The sequence below is a fragment of the Ceratosolen solmsi genome, unplaced genomic scaffold (assembly GCF_000503995.2).
Source record: "Ceratosolen solmsi marchali unplaced genomic scaffold, CerSol_1.0 scaffold25, whole genome shotgun sequence".
NCBI classification, from domain to species: Eukaryota; Metazoa; Arthropoda; class Insecta; order Hymenoptera; family Agaonidae; genus Ceratosolen; species Ceratosolen solmsi.
Window position 1 is genome coordinate 345,335 of NW_011948444.1, and position 23,890 is coordinate 369,224.

Genomic DNA, 23,890 nt, shown 5'->3' on the forward strand with positions numbered 1-23,890 from the left:
CATGATCATGATAATGATCATGATGACGACGACGATGATGATGATGATGATGATGGTGGTGGTGGTGGTGGTGGTGGTGGTGGTGGTGGTGATGATGATGATGATAAGAGGCGATTTCGAAGGGTTCCGGTCGGTTGAGGAGACTGAGAGGCTTTAAACTAGTCGCAGACTACAACACTAGGGTGTTAGCGTTGGCGGCGGCAGCGACAGAGACAGTAGAGAGTCCTGCCTAATGCTTAGAGCCAGAATCTCGTAGGGTCTCGATGAATCAGACGAATTAATAATGGGAATAATGAGTGGAAAATTTAGTCCGTTAACCCTTGGTTTTTCTCGCGTTCGTTACCGCCGCCCCTAGAATCAGCCCGAGGCAATTAGATCGGAAAGGGGTAGGGTGGGTAAGCAGGGCGTAAGTAAAATCGAACGAAAAAGCACGTAAATTGATGGATCTTGAGGTGGCGGGAGGAGGGGAGGGAACAGGTCGCTCGCTGATAATTGCCGAGTCCGTTGTAGAAGGTTCCCGATAAAGCAACGAGGGAAATCGTTTCGTTAGGACCGAGAATGCCCGTCGCTAGTCGCAGCCGACGTGGAAGTTGTCGCTGCCGGCGGCGGCGATCTGCATGTGTCCGGCGCCGACGGCCGCGGACCCGGCGGCGACCGTTGCCTGGTGTCCCAAATGGTGGTGGTGGTGATAGAGAGTCGAGGCGTAATACTGCTGGTGCCGGTGGTGGTGGTGGTGATGGTGCTCGGCCTCGGATCCCGACGAGGGCATCCTCTGGGTGTCACCGTGGTGGTGGGGATGATGATGATGGTGACGGGCGAGATTGTCGGCCACGAGGCCCGGTATCGCCCCCGAAAGGATGTCATGGACCGTGTGGGAGCTCGGCCAATGTAGACTCGTCGTCGAGGAGGTGCTCGTGGGCGTTGGGCCGTTGGAACCCGTCGGCGGCGAGGGCGACGGGTTACTCGGCTGCTTACACGAGGAGGCCGGCGAGGAGCTCGGCAGGGCTGCTGGAATCAGACAACGCGCTCAGGAGGCTCGACTGGGCGAGGGTTTCCGCGAGCCCCGGCCTTGTCATATTTCGCCGCTCGCTTGGCTTTCCTCGAACCTCGACGCCCGTCGGGACTCGCCTGGATTTACGAGGGAGGAGAAATATCTGACTCCCCGAGCTTGTCTTGCCTATCGGCAATAAAGCCGATATTACGGTACGCCATGCCAATGTACCGGGGCTCTTTACGACCCTTTCCCCCCACGTACTACGCGAGTAAGTGCGCCAACTTTGCTCCCTACGCCAAACTAAAACGAAAACTCGCGGCTTTCGACGAATCGACTCTTTAATTCGCCGTCTCTGCTCGGTTATTTACGATTATCGACGTTTTCACGCTAATGTCGTTCCCGGTATACCGACGGCTTGCATTGAATTTTGAATGAAAAGCCAACTGTATATTAAAGGTCGCTAAAATATGTTTCACCATTATTTACATCGTATATTTAAGTCTTAAGTCTGTATCACCGTAGTCCTAAATCTGCTCACGTACCGCAAAATGTAAGAGGAAGCAGGCGCAAGCGTACGGCTAAATTACGATTATACCAAGTTTCATTCCTTCCTCGAATACTCCACAGGGACATTCGAAACTTCAAAATTTTCATTCTCCAAAAGTATTTTATACTTTTAACGCGCTCGAATTTAGCAGAAAGTACGAATTTACTTTAAATAAAAACAAAAATAAAAGAAGAAGAGAAAAACTAACACACAAACAAGAATAAGAAAAATTGTTACTTAAGAGATTGATAATGAGCGGCACTGTGACTGACGTTTTTGCTTCATTTCGCAAATTTATACATCCTGAGTTGTTAGCAATAAAGCGGAATTACGGATTACGTTGACCAATGATCAATTTATTAAGCCCTTGCGAGAGGTGATGAAATATGAGGACATAGCTCATCGCATAAACTAAAATTAAATAGTTCACAATGTTCACATCATGAAAATCTAACACAGCAAAAATTTGTTATTATTAATGTATCATGAGATTGTATAGAATTATTGCACGTGAAACTTTTAATTTTAATCTTCTTTATCGATATATTTGTCAACCGGTTGAAAAACCTTCAGCGGATGTACACAGTTTCAATCATTACATCCTCCCGCGCAATAAGTGAAATTACGAAAATGAAATTTATCCGAATATCTCTTTCAACATTACGTCTCGGCTATGCTTTGGAACAATTCATACTTTCTCTCCAATTTAATGTCCACAGAGTTATGCTTGCAGCCATTAATTGTTGGGCGAACGTGCACTTTGACTGGGAATAACGAAAGATCTACCACATTATGCTAACTGAACGTATGTTAGGATTTAAAAATTAATTCATTATTTTCATTATGCCGCCTAATCATTGCCCTTAATTCTCTTCGAACAAAGATTCCTTAGTTGAATAATCGAGTGAAATCATTTCACGTATACATGGACTTATACGAGCAAGAAACTTGAAATTTCTGGACTAATCAAATCAACGATAATTATCTTTTTATAAATATATTCGTACTTACTTCTCGTAATTACACATTTTCAACTAACTATGCGTAATTAAAATTTTTCAATTCATCCTAATATTTAATTCGCGACCAAAGACATCATGACGTATTATATATATATATATATTTTTTTTTTTTTCGAGGGTCGAAGAAAGGTATATGCGAGCTAAATTTGCTAGCAATATCGCTAACTTAGGAGGCGATGTTGCACGCAACGTTATTTAGGAGACTCCAAAGGCACTTTAGCAAAAGCCGTTTCAGCAGTCGAGAAGGGCATTCCTCGAAAAACATAACGGGAGACATAATGTTGCAAGCGCGCACGCGCACGTATAGACGAGATACGCGATTTATAATTTGTAGGGGCGGCTGAGGGGGGTCGAATGTGATAAAGCAGAGTCATGAAATACAAGATGCTGCACGTACGAAGAAAAAAAGTAAGATCACGAACGATCGCGATCTACGCACGTCATACAAGAATGTCACTGGCCAATGACGAGAGCCTGAGCACGAAGGTCGAGCCTCGTCCCGTACCCACCCTCCTCGATCGCCAGGAATCTCCTGAAACTGCCCCCAGGGGCAGGCCCTCCGTCCGGCTGGTTCTCACTCATGGGACCCTGGTGATGGTGGTGATGGTGGCTCACCGGGGGATGGTAGGCCGCTGGGGCGTAAGGCATCGGGGCGCAGAGGGCTGCCGCCCCGGCAGCTGCCGCCGCCGCATACAGGTGGTGGTGGTGATGATGATGGTGATGGTGTGCCGGGTGATGGGGGTGATGATGTATAGCAGCGGCAGCGGCCGCGGCTGCCGCTGCTGCCGCAGCCGCGGCCGCTGCCGCCGCTCCAACCTTGTTGCGCAATATCCTAGAGATGCTGGAGACAGAAGGGACATTGTACTTGTCGCAAACACCGTCGGAGAGAAGCCGATCTCTGATCTCCCATGCGAAGATGCCCGGGTCCTTGAGCTTCAGTTGCTTTATGTACTGGACGACTTTGGGCGTGGTGACGCGGGGCTTGCTGCCACCGATGGCACCCGGGAGGATGCTGCCCGTTTCGTGGTAGCGGGCGAGAATCTTGCTGACGCAGCCGTGGCTGACGCGCAATTGACGAGATATGTCGCAGGGCCGGATACCCAGCTGGGCCAACTCCACGATGCGAAGGCGAACGGCGTTGGGCAGAGGTCGACCATTAACGAAGACACCACCGAGCTGGTTTACTTCGCCATATTGCTGCTGTTGCTGCTGCTGCTGTTGTTGCTGTTGCTGTTGCTGTTGCTGTTGCTGCTGCTGCTGCTGCTGTTGTTGCTGATGTTGGTGTTGACTTTGCTGATGCTGACTTTGTTGGTGCTGCTGCTGTTGTTGCTGCTGCTGTTGCTGCTGCTGTTGTTGTTGCTGCTGTTGCTGTTGCTGTTGCTGCTGTTGTTGCTGCTGTTGCTGTTGCTGTTGTTGGTGATGGTGATGCTGGTGCTGAGGACTCTGGCTCAGCTGACCAGCCACTGTGCTCACACTGCTCTCTGAAACAGATGTTGTTTTGTTATAAAAATTCGTCGGGTTTATGTAATTCGATTTCATCATATTGAACAAATACGGATTCTGCAATGGGTTCGTTATCGGATCGAAAGCTAAAGTCGAATTTCGGAGCTGAGATGCACGATTATTGCATAATTTCTAATCTCGTAAAGAATTTAAGCTACGCTTAATGTCGGTAAAACAGCGTGATTTATTTATCAAGGGCTTACAGTCAGTAGCTATTGTTCTGCAGTTGTTGCATTTAAGTATCGTCATATCTGAAGCGCGAGGAAAATTATAATTGAAAATTATTATTATTTGGTGTCGTTTATTATCGTTGAAAATATATAAATCCGAATCCGAGCAAATCTGTCTTAATGAATATCTACAATTATTTTTTTATACATTTACATAATTAAGTCAAGGCTTTAACTTTGACGGATACTTAAAGAAGCTATGTTTATACAAAATAATTAGCACGACGAGATGCACTACCGCTAATCAATTGCTGAATTCTGAATCAGTTAAATTGTTGAACTGAATGATAAGTCAATTCATTATGTTTTTAAGAATTACGGTTACTCGTAAGTAAAGGTGTTCGTAGAAAAGCTATGGAAGACTTCGTTTTAACGATAACTTATAAAATAAATCCTTAAAACAGTCTATGTTATTTCCTTACGGCTTAAATGACGATAATTTGAAGAACCGATGGCTTCGTACAAATAATAAAGCATGTCCGGCATAAATAAAGAAAGTCTCTAATTCGAAGCAGCAAAAATCGTGTAAAGCCAAAATACCTCGGACACTTGATGTGCACTTGCTTAATAGATTAGGTAAGATTTTACCAAGTAATCACCAGTAATTCAAGTAAAAATACATTTTTTACCGAAGGTTTCGAAAATGTGACTAAAATAGCCGCGCACATCTATCACATAACACGATGAGGCGACATTCGTCGATCGCGTCATTAAAAGCCGTAAAAAAATCCCTCTCGCAGCTTTATCCAAAGTCTACAGTGTGGGCGGAGAGGGCCCTGCTTGCCGAACCGCTGATAATGGAAATTTTGGAAGACATCCAAGGAACATTTCATTTAAAAGAAACGAGCGGTCACGAGCTGCAACAACTAAGACGAAAGAAGCTGGAGGGGAGGACAAGGGCCGACCGAGCGCCAACTCTTCATCCTCTTTCGCTTTCTAAGCCTCCGCTATCTTTCCTAATCGGCTTTTTTAACGCTGACTTTTTGCTTTGAAAGACGCCGACGTCACGTGGACACGCTCTATTTAAAGGTGGCTCGGTGCGCAGGTACATCGAGCGCAACTCTCCCGCTCAATCGTAATAAACGTTGTTTCCGAGATTGATAGTTACGGCATAAATCGTAGGTGTCGAGCGAGTTGTCATTATTCGCGATGGTGGTGGCGGCGGCGGGGACGACGGCAGCGGCGGGGATTACCGGATCTCCTCGATTCAGGGAAGAACGAATGACTGTTGGTGTCGGTGTTGGACACTGCGCCGACTTAGCGAGCCACGCCTAGCCGGTCTCGCGCGAACAATACGAGCGCGGCGAGACGAGAGGGCGGCCAGGCGATTTTCCGCACGGAATCGCCGAGCTTTCTCGGCGCCCAATAAACGCTCTCGCGACACCGGCCGGCAAAAAGGAAGCGGATGAGAGAAATAGGCGGTGGCGGCGAGGGTCGTGCGAATTCCCCCGCGTTTCCCTGTAGAGAGTTATTAGCGCTCCCGGCGTAAATTAAGCCGTGCTTGGCTCTTACTCTCTCTCTCTCTCTCTCTCTCTCACACACACGCGCGCGCGCGCGCACGCACAACTCACTAAAGCGAGTTAGGGATGGACCCCGTCTGTTATTCCGACAGTGCCCATGCGGGTGCATGCGCGCCTACGTGTCAATTAATTCGAGCGCGAGCTCGCGTGATTTGCTCGAGAGGCGAGTTCCGCTTTTTCGAGAATATTGGCACTCGGCGGAGCGTGAAATAGAATAATGCTGAAATAGCGCAGCGGCTTCCTGAATTCTCACGTACGACGCCGCGGTGACGTGAGATACGCTCGTCGCTGTAGCAGCTTTAGCCGCCGCCGCCGCCGCCACTGCTGCTGTTGCTGTTGCTGCTGTTACCGCTATTGCTACTGATGCTGATGCTTCTGCTACTTTTTCTGCTGCTAGTGCTGCTGCTTCTGATGATGCTGCTGATGCTGCTAATGCTGTTGCTGCTACTGCTGCGACGGCGGCAGCGGCTACGGCGACGAGGCACTCGGCCATCAAACCGAAATAATCGTCGCTTAATATGCTTTGATGGAATTGCTTATTGTGACAGGTGTGAAGTGAAAATTCATTTAATTGTTTTTTACGGAAGGGAGCGGGGCGGCAGTGGCGGGGCCTCGCGAATACGACGTTCGCGCCTCGCTGCGAACCTCCAGCTTATTTATTTTCGCTTAAAATCGAGTGTGCGCACCATGTTATCTACAATTTATTTATAATTTTCGATTGCTCTTGTCCTGCAGGTGCATTCTACTCGACGATTTAATTGATTTCTCACGAAAAAAACATTGCCCCGAAAGCGCTTACCTGCTCCTCGGCCTAATAAAAATATAGCGATCGAGCGAATTAATTAGCTCGTGTCGCGAACTTGTAACGGTTACGCGCGCCCACTCCAATCGTAATAGAAGTAACATCTTTATTAATGTGTGTCTTGAGACCCCTTCAGAATTGACTAATAAAACGTTAATCGTAATCGCTTCGCCCAAAAATCCCTTTACTTACCCTGCTTGGTATGCGAACCAGACGTCTTTTTTATTATCATGGTCGTTAAATAGGTTTATCAAAATCTATCGGTTTTAAATCTGAAACTAAAATATTATACATTTTTGTTAAGATTCTCCCTCTCCCTCTCACTCTCTCCATCTCTCACTCTCTCCATCTCTCACCCTCTCTCGCCCTTTCTCTTTCTCGCACACGCGCACAAATCACATTAAATATACGTATGCCTGTGTTTATTCTATCTTTTTTAATCCAAAATCACATGGTATTACTTTTTTTTCCTTTCTCTTTTATTTTGTACTTAAGCATCGACTCCGCAATAAATCACTTATATAAAACCAAGATACACAAAAGTAATAAAGAAATAAAGAATTATACAATATAAAACGAAAAACAACTTATAATACGTGTCGAATTGAATCGGACCAAGGGTTATCTTATTTATACATAAATAAGAAAAAGAGATAATAAACAATTAATTGCCATTTTCATCCCTTTTTCCATCTTGTTCATCCGTATTATATATTGTTTTTCTTTATTCTGCAATAAATATTTAAAAGCCTGATTATTTCATCGCTTCATTACATAGCTACAAATGCTTTAAAGCGAATAAATGTTGTCGAACATATAAAAATATTCAGTAAACTATATTATAACTTTATAATTAGAATTTACAATCTTTAAATCTTAACTTTTATGTTTTCAATCACGACAAACGTAAACTATTTCTGATATCTTATCTAACTAATATTGAGAAAAAGCCACATTAAAAAAAGACGATAATGCATTTCTTAATACTTTTTCTCAGTGATAAGTGAAACACAAATTGACGTCACACTTATGAATTCGTTTAATTTAATTTAATTACAGAATATCCAAGCTAGATGTGGAAAATCAAAGTCATAATATTTTTAAAATGATGCCAGACGTCATCCACGAAGAATAAGAATTACAAAGTATATTCCTACAAGATATTGTTCTCGCTATCGCTTAGAATTGAAAATACTTAAAATTTGCGTAATCGCGACAAGAGGAGTTGTGCTTTTAAGCAACGTAGCGGTTAAAAAACGAAATTTAGGAATAAAGCAAAAATTCGAAATATTATAATCTGTCATATCAAGCATTTAAATAGAAGATGATTCGAAGGTAAACATTTCTTTCTTGTCCCGAAATTAAAAATTATGAATTTTAATAATCTAATACAGAGAGAGAGAGAGAGAGAGAGAGAGAGAGAGAGAGAGAGAGAGAGCGGCAGAAAGACACAGACAGACAAACACAAAGACAGTCAGAGAGAAACAGAGAGACAGAGAGCATGTGTGTGTGTGCGTGCGTGCATGTGCATATTTCTACACATCAATCGGGATGATATTGTTTACAAGTGAACCGCTGAGTGTATCTTCGTAACAATGCAGACTTGCTAATATAAAACGAGTCAGTTATATTTCATTGAGAATTTTGAAAAATATTACTATACCGATCGAAGATTAATGATAGATTTCGTATTAGATTTCGAACAAAATCGACAGTTTATTTAAAACAATGCGATACCATTTGCAGCAACAAAATATCAAAGTATATGTCCATTTATGATTGTCATAGTAGTCAGTGTAGAACTTGGCATCTAGCAATAATTATATTTATGAAATGCTCGAGTAATATTATGGTAAATCTTGTAATTCTAGTATAGCATTTGATTTTTAAACAGACATAAATTTTCATCAAATGATTATCAAATACTTCTCAATTATCAGTGATTTCATTTCCTCGCTGAATTCATCGGCCGATCCCTGTTTTCAATAGTCTGATTATCTATGAAAATCTTCCAACATTGTGCATTCGAACTAGCAACGACAGCATAACGAATGGCGATAATAGCGATAATTAATTATCAAAACCGTAAGATTTCGTGAATTTCAAGTGTGTCATTGAGCGCACATAATCCCATCGACACGAATGGGATCTGGGAAGAGGAATATCTCAGACGTCCGACTAAGCAGTGTTTTCAATATCGCGGAAAAGTGACACGTATACTTTAAAAAATTAAGAAAAACTTTGGTTCCTGCTTGAAATACAAGGAATATTGCCAAATACTAAGACGGCCATACGCGGGACAATTTAAATGGACCATTGTACGTAAGAGCCTCGGTCCCGTATAATATACGATCAAAAAGAACTTTTTATATTAGCCGTCAAGACGCTGTCGAAAATGCCAAGTTCGACACTACTAACGTCCGTTCGACACAAGAAGCCAAAATAGTAAATGGCCTGAGAAAATGCAGCCGACGTCAATCGGTGCGACGGCACATCAGATCAGGTCTCGTATTTCTTAGCGGACGACATTACCGGGGGCATCCTAGATTAGATTGAAGCTCCCACGAACCTTCTCCTCGGGCGTGCAAGGGGAACTCCGAGGGGTCGCCGATGTGATCGACTCCACTCCCAAAAGCACCTGCGCAGGCTCGCCGAACCTCTCTAAAACTCCTCGAATCGACGGTAGAAGTGAAAGGGCAGGAGGGGCCAGGAGGAGGAAGAGGAGGATAAGGTTTTTGGATGGGCGGCGAGGCGGAGCGGACGAGGAAGAGGAGAAGGAGAAGAATAAGGAGGAGGAGGTAGAGGACTAAGATCGGCCGGCTTATCCGGCCACGACGAGTCCCTCAGCTACGTAGCCGCACTCTCGGCGAGCAAGACCGAAGGATATGGCCCGAACGTCGCAACGAAGGACGGCGATGAAGACGCGCACTGTGCGATTCTCGGAAACGGACCCGAGCAGAGACGCGTTTTTGCCGGTGCCTCGCGCGCGGCGCGCATGAGGCGAGTGCCGGTCGAGACTAGCCTCGAGCGCCTCACCGCCGCGCTACAACCCCACCCGCCCTCGCCCCCGCCACCGGCCCAGTCCCCGTCGCCGAACACGGACCCGGACTCGCCTCGCTCCTCGCCGCGCGCCTCCTACGCGCCGAGGAGCAAGCGACCCTCGCCTCGCTACGATCGGACTCGATCGACGGGCTTTACGGCCGGAGCAAATGGGCCGGAGGGCCGCGCTTTCGGAGGAAATGAGGGGCCGATTTCAATTTCCGTCCGATGGCTTTGCCATGGCGTGGGCGCCGCTCTTTATATTTCCACTAGGCCGCACCCTATTCACAGCGCCGCGCTTGTTCATTGAGGGAGTGCGCAACCCCTTTGTGACCCTAGCTCGCGATCCAAAAACCTCCCCGCGTTGTCTAGGAGCGCCGATTACACTCTAGGATTACTCGAGCAACGACGAGGCGCGTTTACCCTTCAGTGCACCTCGTTCTGTTCCAATGTAAGCCTACCTCATCCTAAGATTGAGCGCTTCAAGAGATGTTGTCTTTATTCCTCAGTTCCTCAGACGCGTAAGCGAAACTGCAGAAAAAAGTTTCAGACTTACAACGATAACGATATATTTTAATCAAATGTATAAAATAACATTACATAATTTCGGTAATAGTACTAGCTGAAGTTTGTTCGCGATTAAAAGTAAAGGATGGTACTTACATAAGAAAATGAAAAAACAAAAACAAAAAACAAAAACAAAAAAAAACAAATGGCGTGACAATGAAACAGATTCGCGATAAAATTATTACTCTAAATAAATATAATTTGTCAATATTTGAAGGGGGAAAATGCTCGATAGTAATTTTGATATTTTGTTAATTAATTGTAGATGTGGAGGCGATTGTAAGTTATTAGCATTTTAGTTACACCTATTCCTAATAGGATTAAAGCGATTAACTTCGTATCCCGTTCTCATTATAAATAATTCCCGTGCTTAAATGACATGAGAAAAGCGACGTTTGATTACTTTTTAATGCATCGTCTCGCTTTTGATTATTTCAGTGATTTTTTTATGATTTCTGCGGTAGTCTGAGATTAAAAACAAAAAACCAAAGAAAAACAAACAAAAATAAAAAAAACAAAAGATAAAAAACAACGTTGATGTCTTTGGCTCTATGATAAATTTAATATTTAATATCGCATAATGTCAACCGTGTGATATATTTTCGTTTAACTTAATGTTGATGTTATTTAATGAGCGTTGGCTCACTTTATTACATATTCCTTTGCATCTGTAAGAGAAATTGGCATAAGCGTAAAGTTTACAAGAGAAACAAGAAGTTTGTTAAATTTTTCGAAGCAGATGGAAGGAGATCCGTTAACTTTTTTCATTAGGGAGCATTTTTCCCGCATTAATTCATTAATTGATTGATTGATTGATTGATTGATTGATTGATTGATTGATCTAACCTGAGGATAAGCGTCTAGCATATAGTCTATTGCTACTTTAATTACATTGTATTTCGATATTTTTGAAATATTTGCTCTTATTTAGGGATTTGTTTAAGGATCTACTCTCTAAATTAATTGCGTATCAAGTTCCTTGGAATTTCTTAAATAGATTGTTTTTTGCTTCTTAATTACAGTGTCAAGAGTGGCGAGATTTATGATATTTAGCTGTTTGTACCGAATTCTGGTATCATCAACAAAACGAATATCCACCGTCGCGAGTGGCCTTTCCATAGATTTAATATCCTGAGGTGTTATCAGACCTTTAGTAAACACGTACGCCTAAAGTATTTATTAATGCCATTACACTCTTGATCGCTTCATTGATTTGACGTCCGAATGAAATATAAACTTATTAATGTTTTAGCTTTAATGCTCGCAAATGATTTATTTCACAAGTGAGTGCACGTATTGTTCATTGGAGCATACGCGACGCGTTTACACTGATCAAACAACGCGATACCGGAACACCAACGAAGAGAAATTTTAAAATAAATAATCCATACGCCGATATATTTAATTAGTCATTTGCGTTGGGGTGCTGGTGAATTTATCGAGATAAGTTACACGCATACTGATAAACGTTGAGAATGCTCCGCTATAGATTTTCAAATGTATAACCGCCTATTTTTACGCCCTTTGAGCCTTTTGAAGAAAAGAAATAATAAAAAAATTTTTAAATAAAATTAAAAAAAATTTAAAAAAAAAACAAAATAAATAAAAAAAAAAAGAAGAAAAGAAAATTGGATAGGAAGAAGACGAGAAGAGAAATGAAACTTTTTATTGTAAATTGTAATCTCGGCGCATTAATCTGCGTCATTTTTTCGTGATTCGCGGCAATAGTGTTCCTTTCAACAAACACTTATCTTGGCACGTGACGTTCTTTATTTGGACGTCGCACGCTCGTATATAATATGTGTACATGCATGTATGAAGTTTTTAGGTAAAGCTGACTCAGAATGTTTAGACATGAATCTGTCGGCTCTGTCTAAACGACGAGTAACTCTCCTCGCTTTAAGTGTAATTCTTCATGCGCATTTTCACGCCTGTATATGTTATTTTAACGAGCTTAATTGCGGGACTCGTTGCAGCTTTGTTACTTACTCCACCTAATGCATTTACGAGAGATATATTTGATTGGGTAAATACTAGATTTTGCATTTATGAAATTGTTATTCCTCATTTTCTTCTCTCATTCCCCACTCTCTCTCTCTCTCTCTCTCTCTCCCTCTCTCTCTCTCTCTCTCTCTCTCTCTCTCTCTCTATCTATCTATCGATCTCTCTATCTATCAATATATATATATATATATATATATCCCTATCTCTATCTGTCTATCCATCCATCTCTACATTTCCTGCATAGCTGAGGCAGCCAAGTTTATTTTTTAGCTCATCTCTCGCCCTTCGTTTCACAGATCTTTGATCAAAACAGAAAAATTTATTCCAATTACACTGCGCAACGATAAGTTCTTTCCTTTACCCGTTTAAACAAAGCCACATATCAAAAATAGCAGTGATAGTTCAGTGGGGGGAACGTCGCTTAGTCAAGATCCCCTCAACAGAATATAAAGCAGTCGCGGTATCTTCCAAGATGGATTTTGCATCGCAGCACCGCCCGCGCTTTCCCCACAAAACTGCAAATGTAAATGCACGCTCTTTCAGCGGCTATTTATTTTCAAATTCGCTAACCGGAAATGTCTCGGAAAGAAGTTGGCTTCATTCGTTTCGTCTCATTAATCCGAGGCGGAGAGCGAGCGCGGCTCTAACGCGAAATTACAACCACAGGCTAAGATGTAGCGATTCGACGGAGGAAGAAAGGAGCAGGCCACCTTATCGGCAGCAATGCTTTATTCGACTAATCGCGCCAAATAAATGAAAAGAAAACTTGATTTCTGAGCAAGCGCATTCAGAGTGAAAGAAGAGAAAAAAAAGTGAAAGAAAAAAAGCACACGATATCACCAATACAGATGCACACGTGACGTGCTTGTGTAGGTCCCCTCGACTATGCTTCCACTACAGCGTGCATATAAAAAAGCTCGGAGCGAGAGAATATACTCGCGTATATTATTAGACTTTTTCTCGCGAGGGGTGATGAATGGCCGAGATCAAAGGGCCCCGAACCGCGACTAGTCGGTTTACACGCTTGTAATACATGTGTTTAAACCGAGAGAGAAGCAGTCTTCTTGTCGCGAAAGAAAGAATGAGACAAAGACATAGAGAGAAAGAGAAAGAGAAGCGGCTACAGTGGCTGCGACACTCTCTTACTTACACACAGAGAGTAACAGAGAGAGAGAGAGAGAGAGAGAGAGAGAGAGAGAGAGAGAGAGAGAAAACGCAGAAAGAGAACGATTGTTCGCGTAGTGCTGAGAGCTTTTACTTGTGCCTGGCTTTTCATACCGCTTTTTTCGGTTCAATTATTCCAATATTTAACGATAAACTACCATGTACTTGAGGCACTCTGTGAGCACTATCCCACCTGATATTCCATTCAATGACTGTGATTTTCACATATCACGTTTATGAGTTTGCGGCTAGCCATTGATGTCGCGAACAGGGGCGGGAGGGGCGTGCCCATACATATTTAGGTAAGTGTCGCTTTCTTTTCACTTTTCATTTAACCACATTTTACATTCCTTCTTTTTTAATAGTCGCTCTTTCAATCCTTCTTTTGCTCTATCTGACAAATTCACATATGTGTGCATTTAAGTTTTTTTTATGCCACGAGCTCCAGACAACCGTTCAACCACCAAAAGTTACATTCACGTCTCTTCAAAATTTCACTTTTCGAGCAACAAGCGATAAAATAAAATTAAGCATGTCGAATTTTAATATTTCTTGGATCTTCTGTTGAAGAAACGCGATAGTGGGTGGTTGGTAAAAAAAAATTTTTACCTTATCCAAAGCCGCCTGAACATGGAATTTTTAATTTATTCGAGTGAAAATATATTTCACTAATTTTCCCGTTAATGTCTGAAAAACGAAAGTACGGATAACATATATTATTGCCTCGTTGTGCATAAACAATTGCCTGCATTGAAAATCTTTCTTCTCTTTCATTTCGCAAGGTTAACGTTAACGTTGACTAATCATTATTCATTCAGCAGCATAATATTTGTTTTCAAAATTATTATTCATTTTTCATAATAGAAACAGAAAACTTAAAACAACAATATTTATTATCTTCTATATTATTTAGCATAAATGATAATTACTAGTCAATCAAATAGAGTACGCTCAATAACAATAATGCAAAAAGTAATTTCAGATAAATTTAATACGCACTCTCAATAACAAAGATTTAATATATAACAAGTTTCATTCGTTACGAATAATTAATTTCAAAAGTTTTTGTTAAATGCAAATAAAATCGTAATAAAATATGATAAAATGCCGATGGTTAACCATGATTTAGTAATAGTAAATCATACATTTCACTAATATTCAGTTATATTGTAGAACAATTATGCATACTAAAATATATTATATTATGAATAATTCTTATTATCAGTGCACAATGGTTACTTTGTACATAACTCACCCAAGTATTTCTCTGAAAACTATGAATTAAAATTAGACTCATAAGTTTCCGGAGACAATCTACAACGTCTTCGTATTACGACTACAAATAGGCCTTTTTTCATTTCAGTATACAAATAACTATGCACATAAATACATATATAAAAAAAAAAGAAGACTCGTTGTTGATTATAATATTCTATTGCTTAAATTGACACTACGCCTTATTTGTAAATACCATCAAATATTGAATTTCTAAATAGCATTGAAGATAAAAAAAAGAATAAGAAGAAGAAAAAAACAACTAAATCTCCCTTTAGAACTTTGTCTTCCATAATAGAATAAAATAGTAATGAGATAATCAAAAAGTGAAATGTTATATTAATGTTATTGAATAGATTTTCATTTACTTATTGCGCAATCATCTTTCATAAATATTTTCCTCGATTTTCACGAATATTTTCCTCAATGTTCACGATTATTTTTAACGCAACTTGCATTATTTATACAAATGAATGTGTAATTCTATGCTTCATTTACAACTAATATTTTACAATATATGTACATTAGGAAATTTTATCATCATAATTTGACTTGTAGATTCAAATTTAATTATTGTAAATTAACATTCCAATACAACAACAACAAAAAATGAATTAAGGTCAATGAGAAGAAATCGCTCTCTTTTGTCTAGTATTATAATCGTTTAATTGTTTTGTCAAAAATTTTGATTAATGATTATAAGCTGTCAAAAGAAAATAAATTTTGATTAACAACCAGGCCACTATCTGTCGAGCAGTTAGACAAATATTTTGAAATACATACTAATGACAAACTTCTTGACAAATCACGCAGCGATCGTGCATAATTGACTTTTTAACGAGAAACATTATTGAAAACATTGTTGTAAATTCGAGAAGAGTACGAGAAATATTTTACTCCTAAAATATTATCCATCAAGAAGTAGAGGTGGGAGGGGGGATTTACTTCCAATAATTCTAGCAAGTCATTGGTCCAGAAAGTTGCTTGTGCAATCGTTTGTTAGCCTATACCGACGACTAATACTTTTGCCGTAATTAAACGTCGACCAGAATGCTCGCGCATCATGACAATCGCTCGAATAAAATTCGATCCACGCGAACAGTGAAATAAGCGATAGTGGAGACGCTAATCGCTGTTGTGGTCGCTTTAAAATAGCAGAGTTTCTCTTTCGAAAGATAATTGATAAAGTTTCGTTAAACTTTGTGGCTTTGGCTCATCTCTTCCTCCCATCACCCCTCATCGCCTCATCCGCCGCTCGGCATAAGCGCCGCGTGACCGCGAGAGTCGGAATGGTGACTCAATTAGTGATATTAACGTTGGAGCCGAGGGAAGTGCGTCCCGGTGCCAGGGGAGCGGAAAATCCAGATGATCCCGAGCAAACACCACTGAGATCGTATTCGCGGGTGAGAAGTGTGGCGTTTGTCGATTAGCCAGAACCCTCGTTACCTAGAGCACGACACAGTAATGGCGTTAGATCGCGCGAGACGGCCTAGCGCCTGCCTGAGCTCCCTCGTAACCGTCGTCCTCGGTTGAATATCTTGGTGACTCGAACACGGCAGACAAATGACGCAGGGTCCCGAATTGGGCCACGGGGTTCGTCGTGCTCGCGGGTTGCGTCTGGCGGCGGCGCGCTCAAACTGGGCGTGATCCCGTCGAGGTCACTTTCCCATCCCACCACCACCACCACCACCACCATCACTATAAACTACACCATCACCTCTTCCTCCTCCTGCTCCTCCTCCTTCGGGAGATGGATGTTTGAGGAGCGCACACGTGTTAAAGGCTCGGTCGCGCACGTAAACGGACGAGACTCCGACTCCGATCCCGGAGATGACGCCTAATTGACTCCGCGGGCAGCGCACGTGCGCAAGCAAAGAGGCATAAGCCTAACATTTCCCGGTCGGCCTCGCACCCGCCTTGCCCACTTGTGCGCGTTAACGGCAAGATTGATGCCCCGGCGATATTACCTTTGCTCGCTCGGTCGCTCGGCTCGGCACGGCTCGCTTTCCCTTTTGCGCCGATGAGGCTCTAACGATCTTCGTTAGCGCGCCCCGATGTCCTCGCAGCCGCTGTTCTATTAAAAGAACCACGGGACCCCGATAAATTACCTCATCGCGCCCCCGAGCATTTTCGCTTTTACTGCTTTTCTAATCATATTTTCATTGCTGCTGCTGCTACTGCTGCTGCTGCCGCCGCGACCGCCGATGCCGCGAAAACTGGACTGCTTCCATCTCGCCGGGCGACGCCAGCTATTCATTCCTCTGTCCCATAAATTTTAGAATGTCTTATTTTTAGTATAAATCAGCGTGGACGTGGTGTGCGCGGTGCGCGGTGCGCGGGACCGGTGACGGCCACAGGGACGACGAAGGGGACGGGCACGGGGGATTAGCGCGCTGCATTAACGCACTCTTTATTTTATTGCGGGTAGACAATAATTGGGAGACTCGAAAGAGCGATCGTTCGCAGTCAAGGATCCGTGTGCGTCCGTCGAGGGCGCGCACGAGATCGGTCGACCCGAGACGAGTCGAGCGGGACTTTTAACGCTAGGGCGTGACTTTGAGTGGCTGCGCTTGAAAAATGAGATTTTGAACTAATGGCGAATGCCTTCGTTACACGCTTTTTCTTATCTGGCGAATCCTCTTCCCCGCCCCCTTCGTTCCTCACTCCTTACAACCATCCACCCTTCCCACCGCTCCTACGTCACTCGCCCATGTATCGTCCATTCAATATCCTTTTATTGTCACAATTAAGCGTCGGGCAGATATTAAAACGGGATATCCTATTTATTCAAAAATTTTTCGTTTTGTTTATAATGAGATATCGCCGTGAGTATCGCGCGAAAGGGCGCACTTGTTTCAGCGTGGCGCTCTAACTCGATGACACGTCATCCTAATACGCATGAAATATTGGCTCGACGCCTCGGCAAAATGCCGATCGACCGATGACGATAATAGGCGGTAAGCTCTTGTTTACATTGGTTGAATCGGTGAAAGAGCGGCGCCAACCAAAGCCAGCAGCGTCCGCGCGACTCGTGAACGATAATGCCACTTATCGTTCCTGGGCCGCTGACTATTTCCGGATCGGTCGAGACAAGAGAGTCCGGGTCAGCCCCTTCCAACTCCTCCATCGCCACCATATCGAATAATAATCGCATAGATCCAAACGATCGTCGCTCGGCTTGAGTCGGTGAATAATTTCTTTCCGCCATACAGAATGCCGTATTATTCTGTCTTTATCCCCTCATAAACGGCGCTTTACACTCGTTTATGCGCTGGTACGCAACGAGCGAGCGCGAATAAAGGAACGGGTTAGCGCGCACAATGGAGAGAAAAAGAAAATGTATGTATGGCCGAGGTGTCGAGACAGCGGAGCTCAAGAGTGATATCTGACGTTGAGCTCGTGACAATCTCGATCAGCGTGCAAGTGGGACTGGGACTGGGACGCAGACGCTGACCCTTGCACGCGAATTAAAGAAACAAGAGCTCCGATCGTTTGGCTACCGCCGATTTCCGTCTGCGTCTGACCGAGTACTCGTACTCCATCTCCGCGGCTCCCGTAATTGACTCGCAGTTGTATTTTGTAAAGAGCTCGGCTGAGATAAAGGCCGTTGTATACAAAGTAATATTATTTAATCATGTCTATCCTATCGATTATCTTGATTATTTTGGTGGCGAATATTTAGTAAACAGATCGATTTGCATCGAACGTTAAGGGCAAATGAAATGAATAGACCGGTGGTCAATGAGTGAAGGAGCGCTTGCGTACATAATTAAAAATTCAATGCACGTGGGTGGATTGCCTAAGATGGCAGGCCAGTCGAAAGATATTAATTACATAGGACGGATATAAGGATGGAAAGGTGAAGGAATAAAAATTCAATTTAAAAGAAGGCTGAAAGAGAACGCCTCGTCCCGTCCCGTCCCGTCGTGTCCCGTCTCGTCCCGTCTCAGCCGATCTTGGAGCGCGAGTTTATGTTTTGAAAGGACGAGGGAAAGTCCGATGTTTAGAAAATCAGAGATGACGAGAGATTTAATGTTCTGGAAAGTCATTCCTTTTATTTTCGAAAAGCTAATCTTTCCGACCTCTCTCCTGCATTTGTATAAACAAGTCGCCGAGTCCGGAGTTTCCTCGAGCGCGAGTGCGATTAATCCATCGGGCGGCTCAACGAACAATTAATGGCGCCCTTTCGCTGTCCCTCTCGACTCCGCCGCGCGTCGATCGAGCCGCAGGGCAGTCGAAGAACGTGCGCGCGTGGACGCGATCGCCGTCGCCGATCCAACGGCGCCGGGACAGGGGCAGGGGGTAGAGTAGGGAAGGATGGGGGGAAGGAGAGGCAAGGATAATGCTGGAGCCCGGAGGCTCCTTAATGGCGGACACTTGACTCGCCGAGATTCGCGTCAACGGCACGGCTGGTAATTACGTTATAAGAGCTCGCGACCCGGCCATTGGCCGCCCCTCCTCCCCTCATCTACCCCGGGTTCCCGCAGACTCTCTCACGAGGCGACGAGGACTGCCGTCGCGGGTAACACGAGATCCACAAGAGCTGCAAAAACAATAACGACACTGCTCGTAAAAATAATAATCTTCATCATCATCGCGGGCTATATTGGCTGGCTGGCTGGCTGGCTGGCTGGCTGGTTGGTTGGTTAGCTCAGTTTTATTGGCCTTGAGGCCCTATTACCCTACCGGAGACCGCCACCATCACCACTACCATCAATATCAGTACCATCAACACCATCACCATCACCATCAGCATCAGCTACATCCTCATCGTCACCACGAATACCACCACCACCACCACCACGAACACAACCCCCCTCTCACGCATGTCCGACGTCCAGCCTCCTCTTACCGATTCTCACGTATCGCTGCCCCCGATCGTTTTACTCACTTTTGTGCCGCCGATGCATTTCGATTACTATATAGCTCGCGCGTGCGTTCTCGCGCGGTTTGCATCTGCGCGCGACTGAGTGAAATGTCAAACGAAGCTTCGTGCGCGTTGATTGAATTTATCGGGACTGCTCGCGCCTATACGGTCGTGATTTATTGCGGTCTGTTTTTCATCCAACTCCCTCGGCCCCTTCGATTTGCGGGCCCCGCGCTCAATAACCCCGACGCCGTCGCTTCCATGCCGCCGCCACTCTCTCTCTCTCTAATTCCCGACGATCGGACCTGAGCGCCTGGGCGCGTAAATTACGGTGGGGTTGGTTGGGTTGGGTGGTTGGGGGAAGGGGCTCGAAGAGGTCGCGAGCGCCAGCTTTTCCCTGGCCGACCTCGACCGCGGCTTTTCGCTCGCCGATGCGAATCGCCTTTTAAAAACAAGCGGCTTCCTGGTCTCCGGCGCCCTATTGGTAGTCTCGCCTGGTAGACTCTATCACGCCAAGACCAAGACCCGCAGAATCCTTACTAGTATCGACCTGTAGTTTTCAAGCGCTAAGAGCCACTCCCCCGTGCCCCTTCCACCACGGCTCAGCCCCTAACGAAGTGAGGCCTCATCACACACAGCTCAGCGTCTGTCATTGGACCCGCGACTTCGCACTGCTCGAATGACTCGAGCCCAGGAATAATAACGCCGGAATTCCAGCGTCAACCAATTCCTCGACGGCATTTGCAGGTTTAAGGGCTTATGGGAAACCCATTCGTCCAATATTCCTGGCGCGTTAGGGTATTAGAATCTTGTGATTTAATGTGCGTTGTAAAGCTGTAGGAATAAAGTTCGTGCGCAACTCTCTCGCCACGTCTTAATACAACTGAGTAATAAGTTTTACGTTCGTTTATTATGAATTCACGTCGTATGGAAGACTATATTTTATGTGAGAATTTTTTCTTCCTCTTTCTCTAAATTTATGCTTTTTTCTCTCTATTTTTTTTACTAGGTGATGTCGACGATCCGTAAATTCGAGATAATTGAAATTTGATAATGCCCAGTGATGTTTTGCACGAGAGATCGGTTGAATGAAAAAAGGTGGGTAAAAGGCGGGTAAAAGGTGCGTTGAGCAACTCGATTGTCACAATGAAAATGATCAACGTACGACCATTTGTATTCAATAATTTTACTATTATGAAAAAAATATTATTAGATAGGAAGCAGTTGTGATAGAGGACAGGTGTTGAATGAAATTGTTTTTATAATTTAATCGGATATTATTATCCAGCCGATTCTAAATATTTTAGCGTGCAAATAGCGTACAAATAATTGTTTGTAAATGTGACAAAAGCTAGTCAAGTGCATCTAACATAATTGCAAATGTAAGCAATTCTCAGTCATGAGGAATGTTGGTATTTTATAAAGTTTAAAGCGTCCTGTGCACAAAATGTTACCATCAAGTCGAAAACCTCATGGTATTGGAAACCGCATGGTAGAAAGCAGAAAAAGCGTTAAAATATAATGATTAGCATTTGTATTTTTTGTTTTGTTTTTGTTTAATACTTTTCGTCTCAAGTAGACTTACATAATGCACGCTTTTTTCCTATTACGATTGTTGTTATAAAGATTTTATAGCCGTGCTTCATATTTTATTCGATACTGTATTGCCGCTATTATATTTTCTCTGCATTTGCTCGCATTAAAATGCAGACATTAAATATAAAGGGCTGATAATTTTGTTGAAAAATATGGAATGAACGAGTCACCCTCCCCTGCCCACCCAGCCCCTAGAGACAACGAATATTTTCATACTGAAATAAAATGAAAATATTTTCCCAATGAATAAGCAGGCCTATTGTCGCACAAAGCGAATAATAATTACGTTGTATTTGACATCCTTATGAGAGAGAAGGACAAATATTGCGCACTCGGCCCTCACTCGCCGCGAGCCGGAGAAATTCAGAAAAATTCTGGCATGATAATTCATTCCGTTTGGGAATTCGAGCTCAGACAGACTCGATGGACAAGTTCACCGAGCACCGCTCGCTTATAAAGATGGACAAGGCTCCAGTTAAAACAAAAGTCGAAAAAGGAGGATAAAGAAAGTCGGAGATTACGAAGAGTGGGAAGTAGCGGTTGTGTTTGCACTTGAGTGAGCTCGCTAGCTAATGAATTTGTACTACCGCGGGATTACGAGATGTAGGTAAACGGACGGGAACAAAGTCAGGTAAGCAACCGCCTAGGTAAATGCCGAAAAGGTGACCGTGTGCATCGGGGCGCCGGGTGCATCCTGCGCCAGAGTCGTCCGCCACGTGTTTGCCGAGTCCTTTGTCATCTAGGCTCGGGAGCCTAGATCGGATAAACCGTCTCGGGAGCGTCGCACCCTTTCCAAAATCCTCCACTTTTATTTGCCCAACAAACACGACTAATTGACGCTAATGAATCTACGCGAGTGACGAGCGCTTCAACACACGTATGACGACTGCCACGCCGATAGGTCCTCCTCCTATACCTCCGAGCCTACGCGATTCAGCCTCCGTGTTCCCGACGGCGCAGCTGTCCAATCGCTCCGTGCAGCAATCAGCTGCCTGATCCATTATCTCCTTGGATCCTCTCCTTCCTAACCCAACTCCCTCTCCCCACCTCTACTGCGTCTCTCTCTCTCTCTCTCTCTCTCTCTCTATCTCTCTGCCTCTCTGTCTCTCTCACACTATCTCTTATCTATAAATATGTTTTAGCTTCTTAACCATGGCCTTTAGATTCTATTTGTTTCCGCCCTTTTATATCGACGTTCATGCGCCTGGCTTATTCGATTTGCGTAACCTATACTGTCAGCCCCTCCCGCGCCTCATCCTTTCAACTTCGCTTGATGCTGAAAATAATCGGGTGATGCTGGAAGTTGATTAAACGTGCTCTTTCAAGTCATTGTCTCACAAAAACTGAAAAAGTCACCCAAGCCTAAGATGGATGATGTGCTTTGAACACAAGCTCGTCCAAGCGAATCCGTAATGTAAATCAAAGGCGAGCCGCGCTTAAAGCGGCACTAGAGATGAGACGAAAGATACTGAGATTCCGAGTGCCGTAGAAAAATAACGCATGCAAAATGCTCTAGCCAGCTCTACGTATTGTGTAAGAGAGATAGAAGCTCGGGAAATTTTCCGCAAGGAGTGCGAAGTTTGTATGCGCTATTCGAATGCGATGGATAGAGGAAAATTTCATCTTCTCCGCGGGTTGAATAAAAACAAAATTATAAGAACCAACACATGCACATCCACACACACGAACTTTATCCATCGCCGTATCTCAATTTCGGTGTCACTCTCTCTCTCTCTCTCTCTCTCTCTCTCTCTCTCTCTCTCTCTCTCTCTCTGCGCCCCAATCTCTCTCTCTCATCACCGTCTCTCTCTCTAGGCCCGTAAATCTCTATCTTTCATCACCGCTCTCTTCCGCCCCCTCTTCCTTTCTATGCGTACGTGCCTGTGTAGAGTTTTACAAGAAAAATGGGTCAATCAAACGATAATGCAAACGAGCAAAGGCGATAGTACGAGAACTCGGGCGGGATGCCTAGATTGGGAAGGGTGCGGAGGTGTTAGGCAGCCGCGAGCGCGTCCCTGAACTTTGAGTGTAAATATTGCATAGAGGAAAGGCGTAAAGGACTCGAGCAAATCTGCGAGCTTTTATCTTATCTCGCGCGAACGGCAATCGTCGGAGCGCGCTCTTACCTAATAAAATAGAATCCATCGGGGAGCGGCTGCCGACGGTCGCGCGCAAATGCTCGGGCTATCCGTCGGCTCGAGTCGACCACTTCTACTTCGATCGCTAGATCGCTCGGCTGGAAGTTTCGCAGGCTCTTCTCCTCGTCGTATCGTCCTCGTCGTGTTCGTCGTCACTTGGCGAGCGGCCGCCGCTGGTCCATCGCGGGATTGCTGATGCGTGCTCACACGCTCTCCCGCAATCGTGAGAATGAGTGAATGAGAGTGAGTGAATGAGAATGAGAATGAGAATGAAAGACAGAGTAAGCGGACGGGGCGAGGGAAGGAGAGGGTAGAGAGGGAGATAAATATATAGAGACAGTATGGTGTGCGTGTGCGTGTGTGCGTGCGTGCGTACGTGCGTGTGTTTGTGTGTGTGAATAACAAAAGGGGGGAGGGGTACAGAAACTGGACGTCAGTGGCACTCGCGCACTCGGATAGCGGCTAGAGAAACGTTGGCACCGGGGAGGACAGGATGGTCGTCGTCTCCCCGCGGACGGCGATAAGTCATTATCTCGCGGTCAGGCCGGTATTGTTGCGCTGCCCGGCCGCGGCTCTAGCGCACGAACGTGGACGAGACGGGAGAAAGGAGAGGAGACGACGA

General features: G+C 44.3%; 1 protein-coding gene and 1 long non-coding RNA gene across 2 annotated transcripts; both read right to left on the minus strand.

Moving 5' to 3' along the window:
* Positions 1–523: 523 nt before the first annotated feature.
* Positions 524–3,868, minus strand: LOC105366067 (paired box pox-meso protein; the record flags this gene model as incomplete). Its single annotated transcript, XM_011504381.1, has 2 exons — positions 524–1,008; positions 3,073–3,868. Coding segments are annotated over 2 exons (1,236 nt in total), but the record flags the coding sequence as incomplete, so codon positions are not given.
* Positions 3,869–3,932: 64 nt separating this feature from the next.
* On the minus strand, positions 3,933–23,528 carry LOC105366004 (uncharacterized). The gene is made up of 3 exons (XR_912989.1): positions 23,257–23,528; positions 6,811–6,896; positions 3,933–4,044 (listed from the first exon to the last, which is right to left on the minus strand). It is a non-coding gene; the product is annotated as an uncharacterized LOC105366004 (long non-coding RNA).
* Between the last annotated feature and the right edge of the window lie 362 nt (positions 23,529–23,890).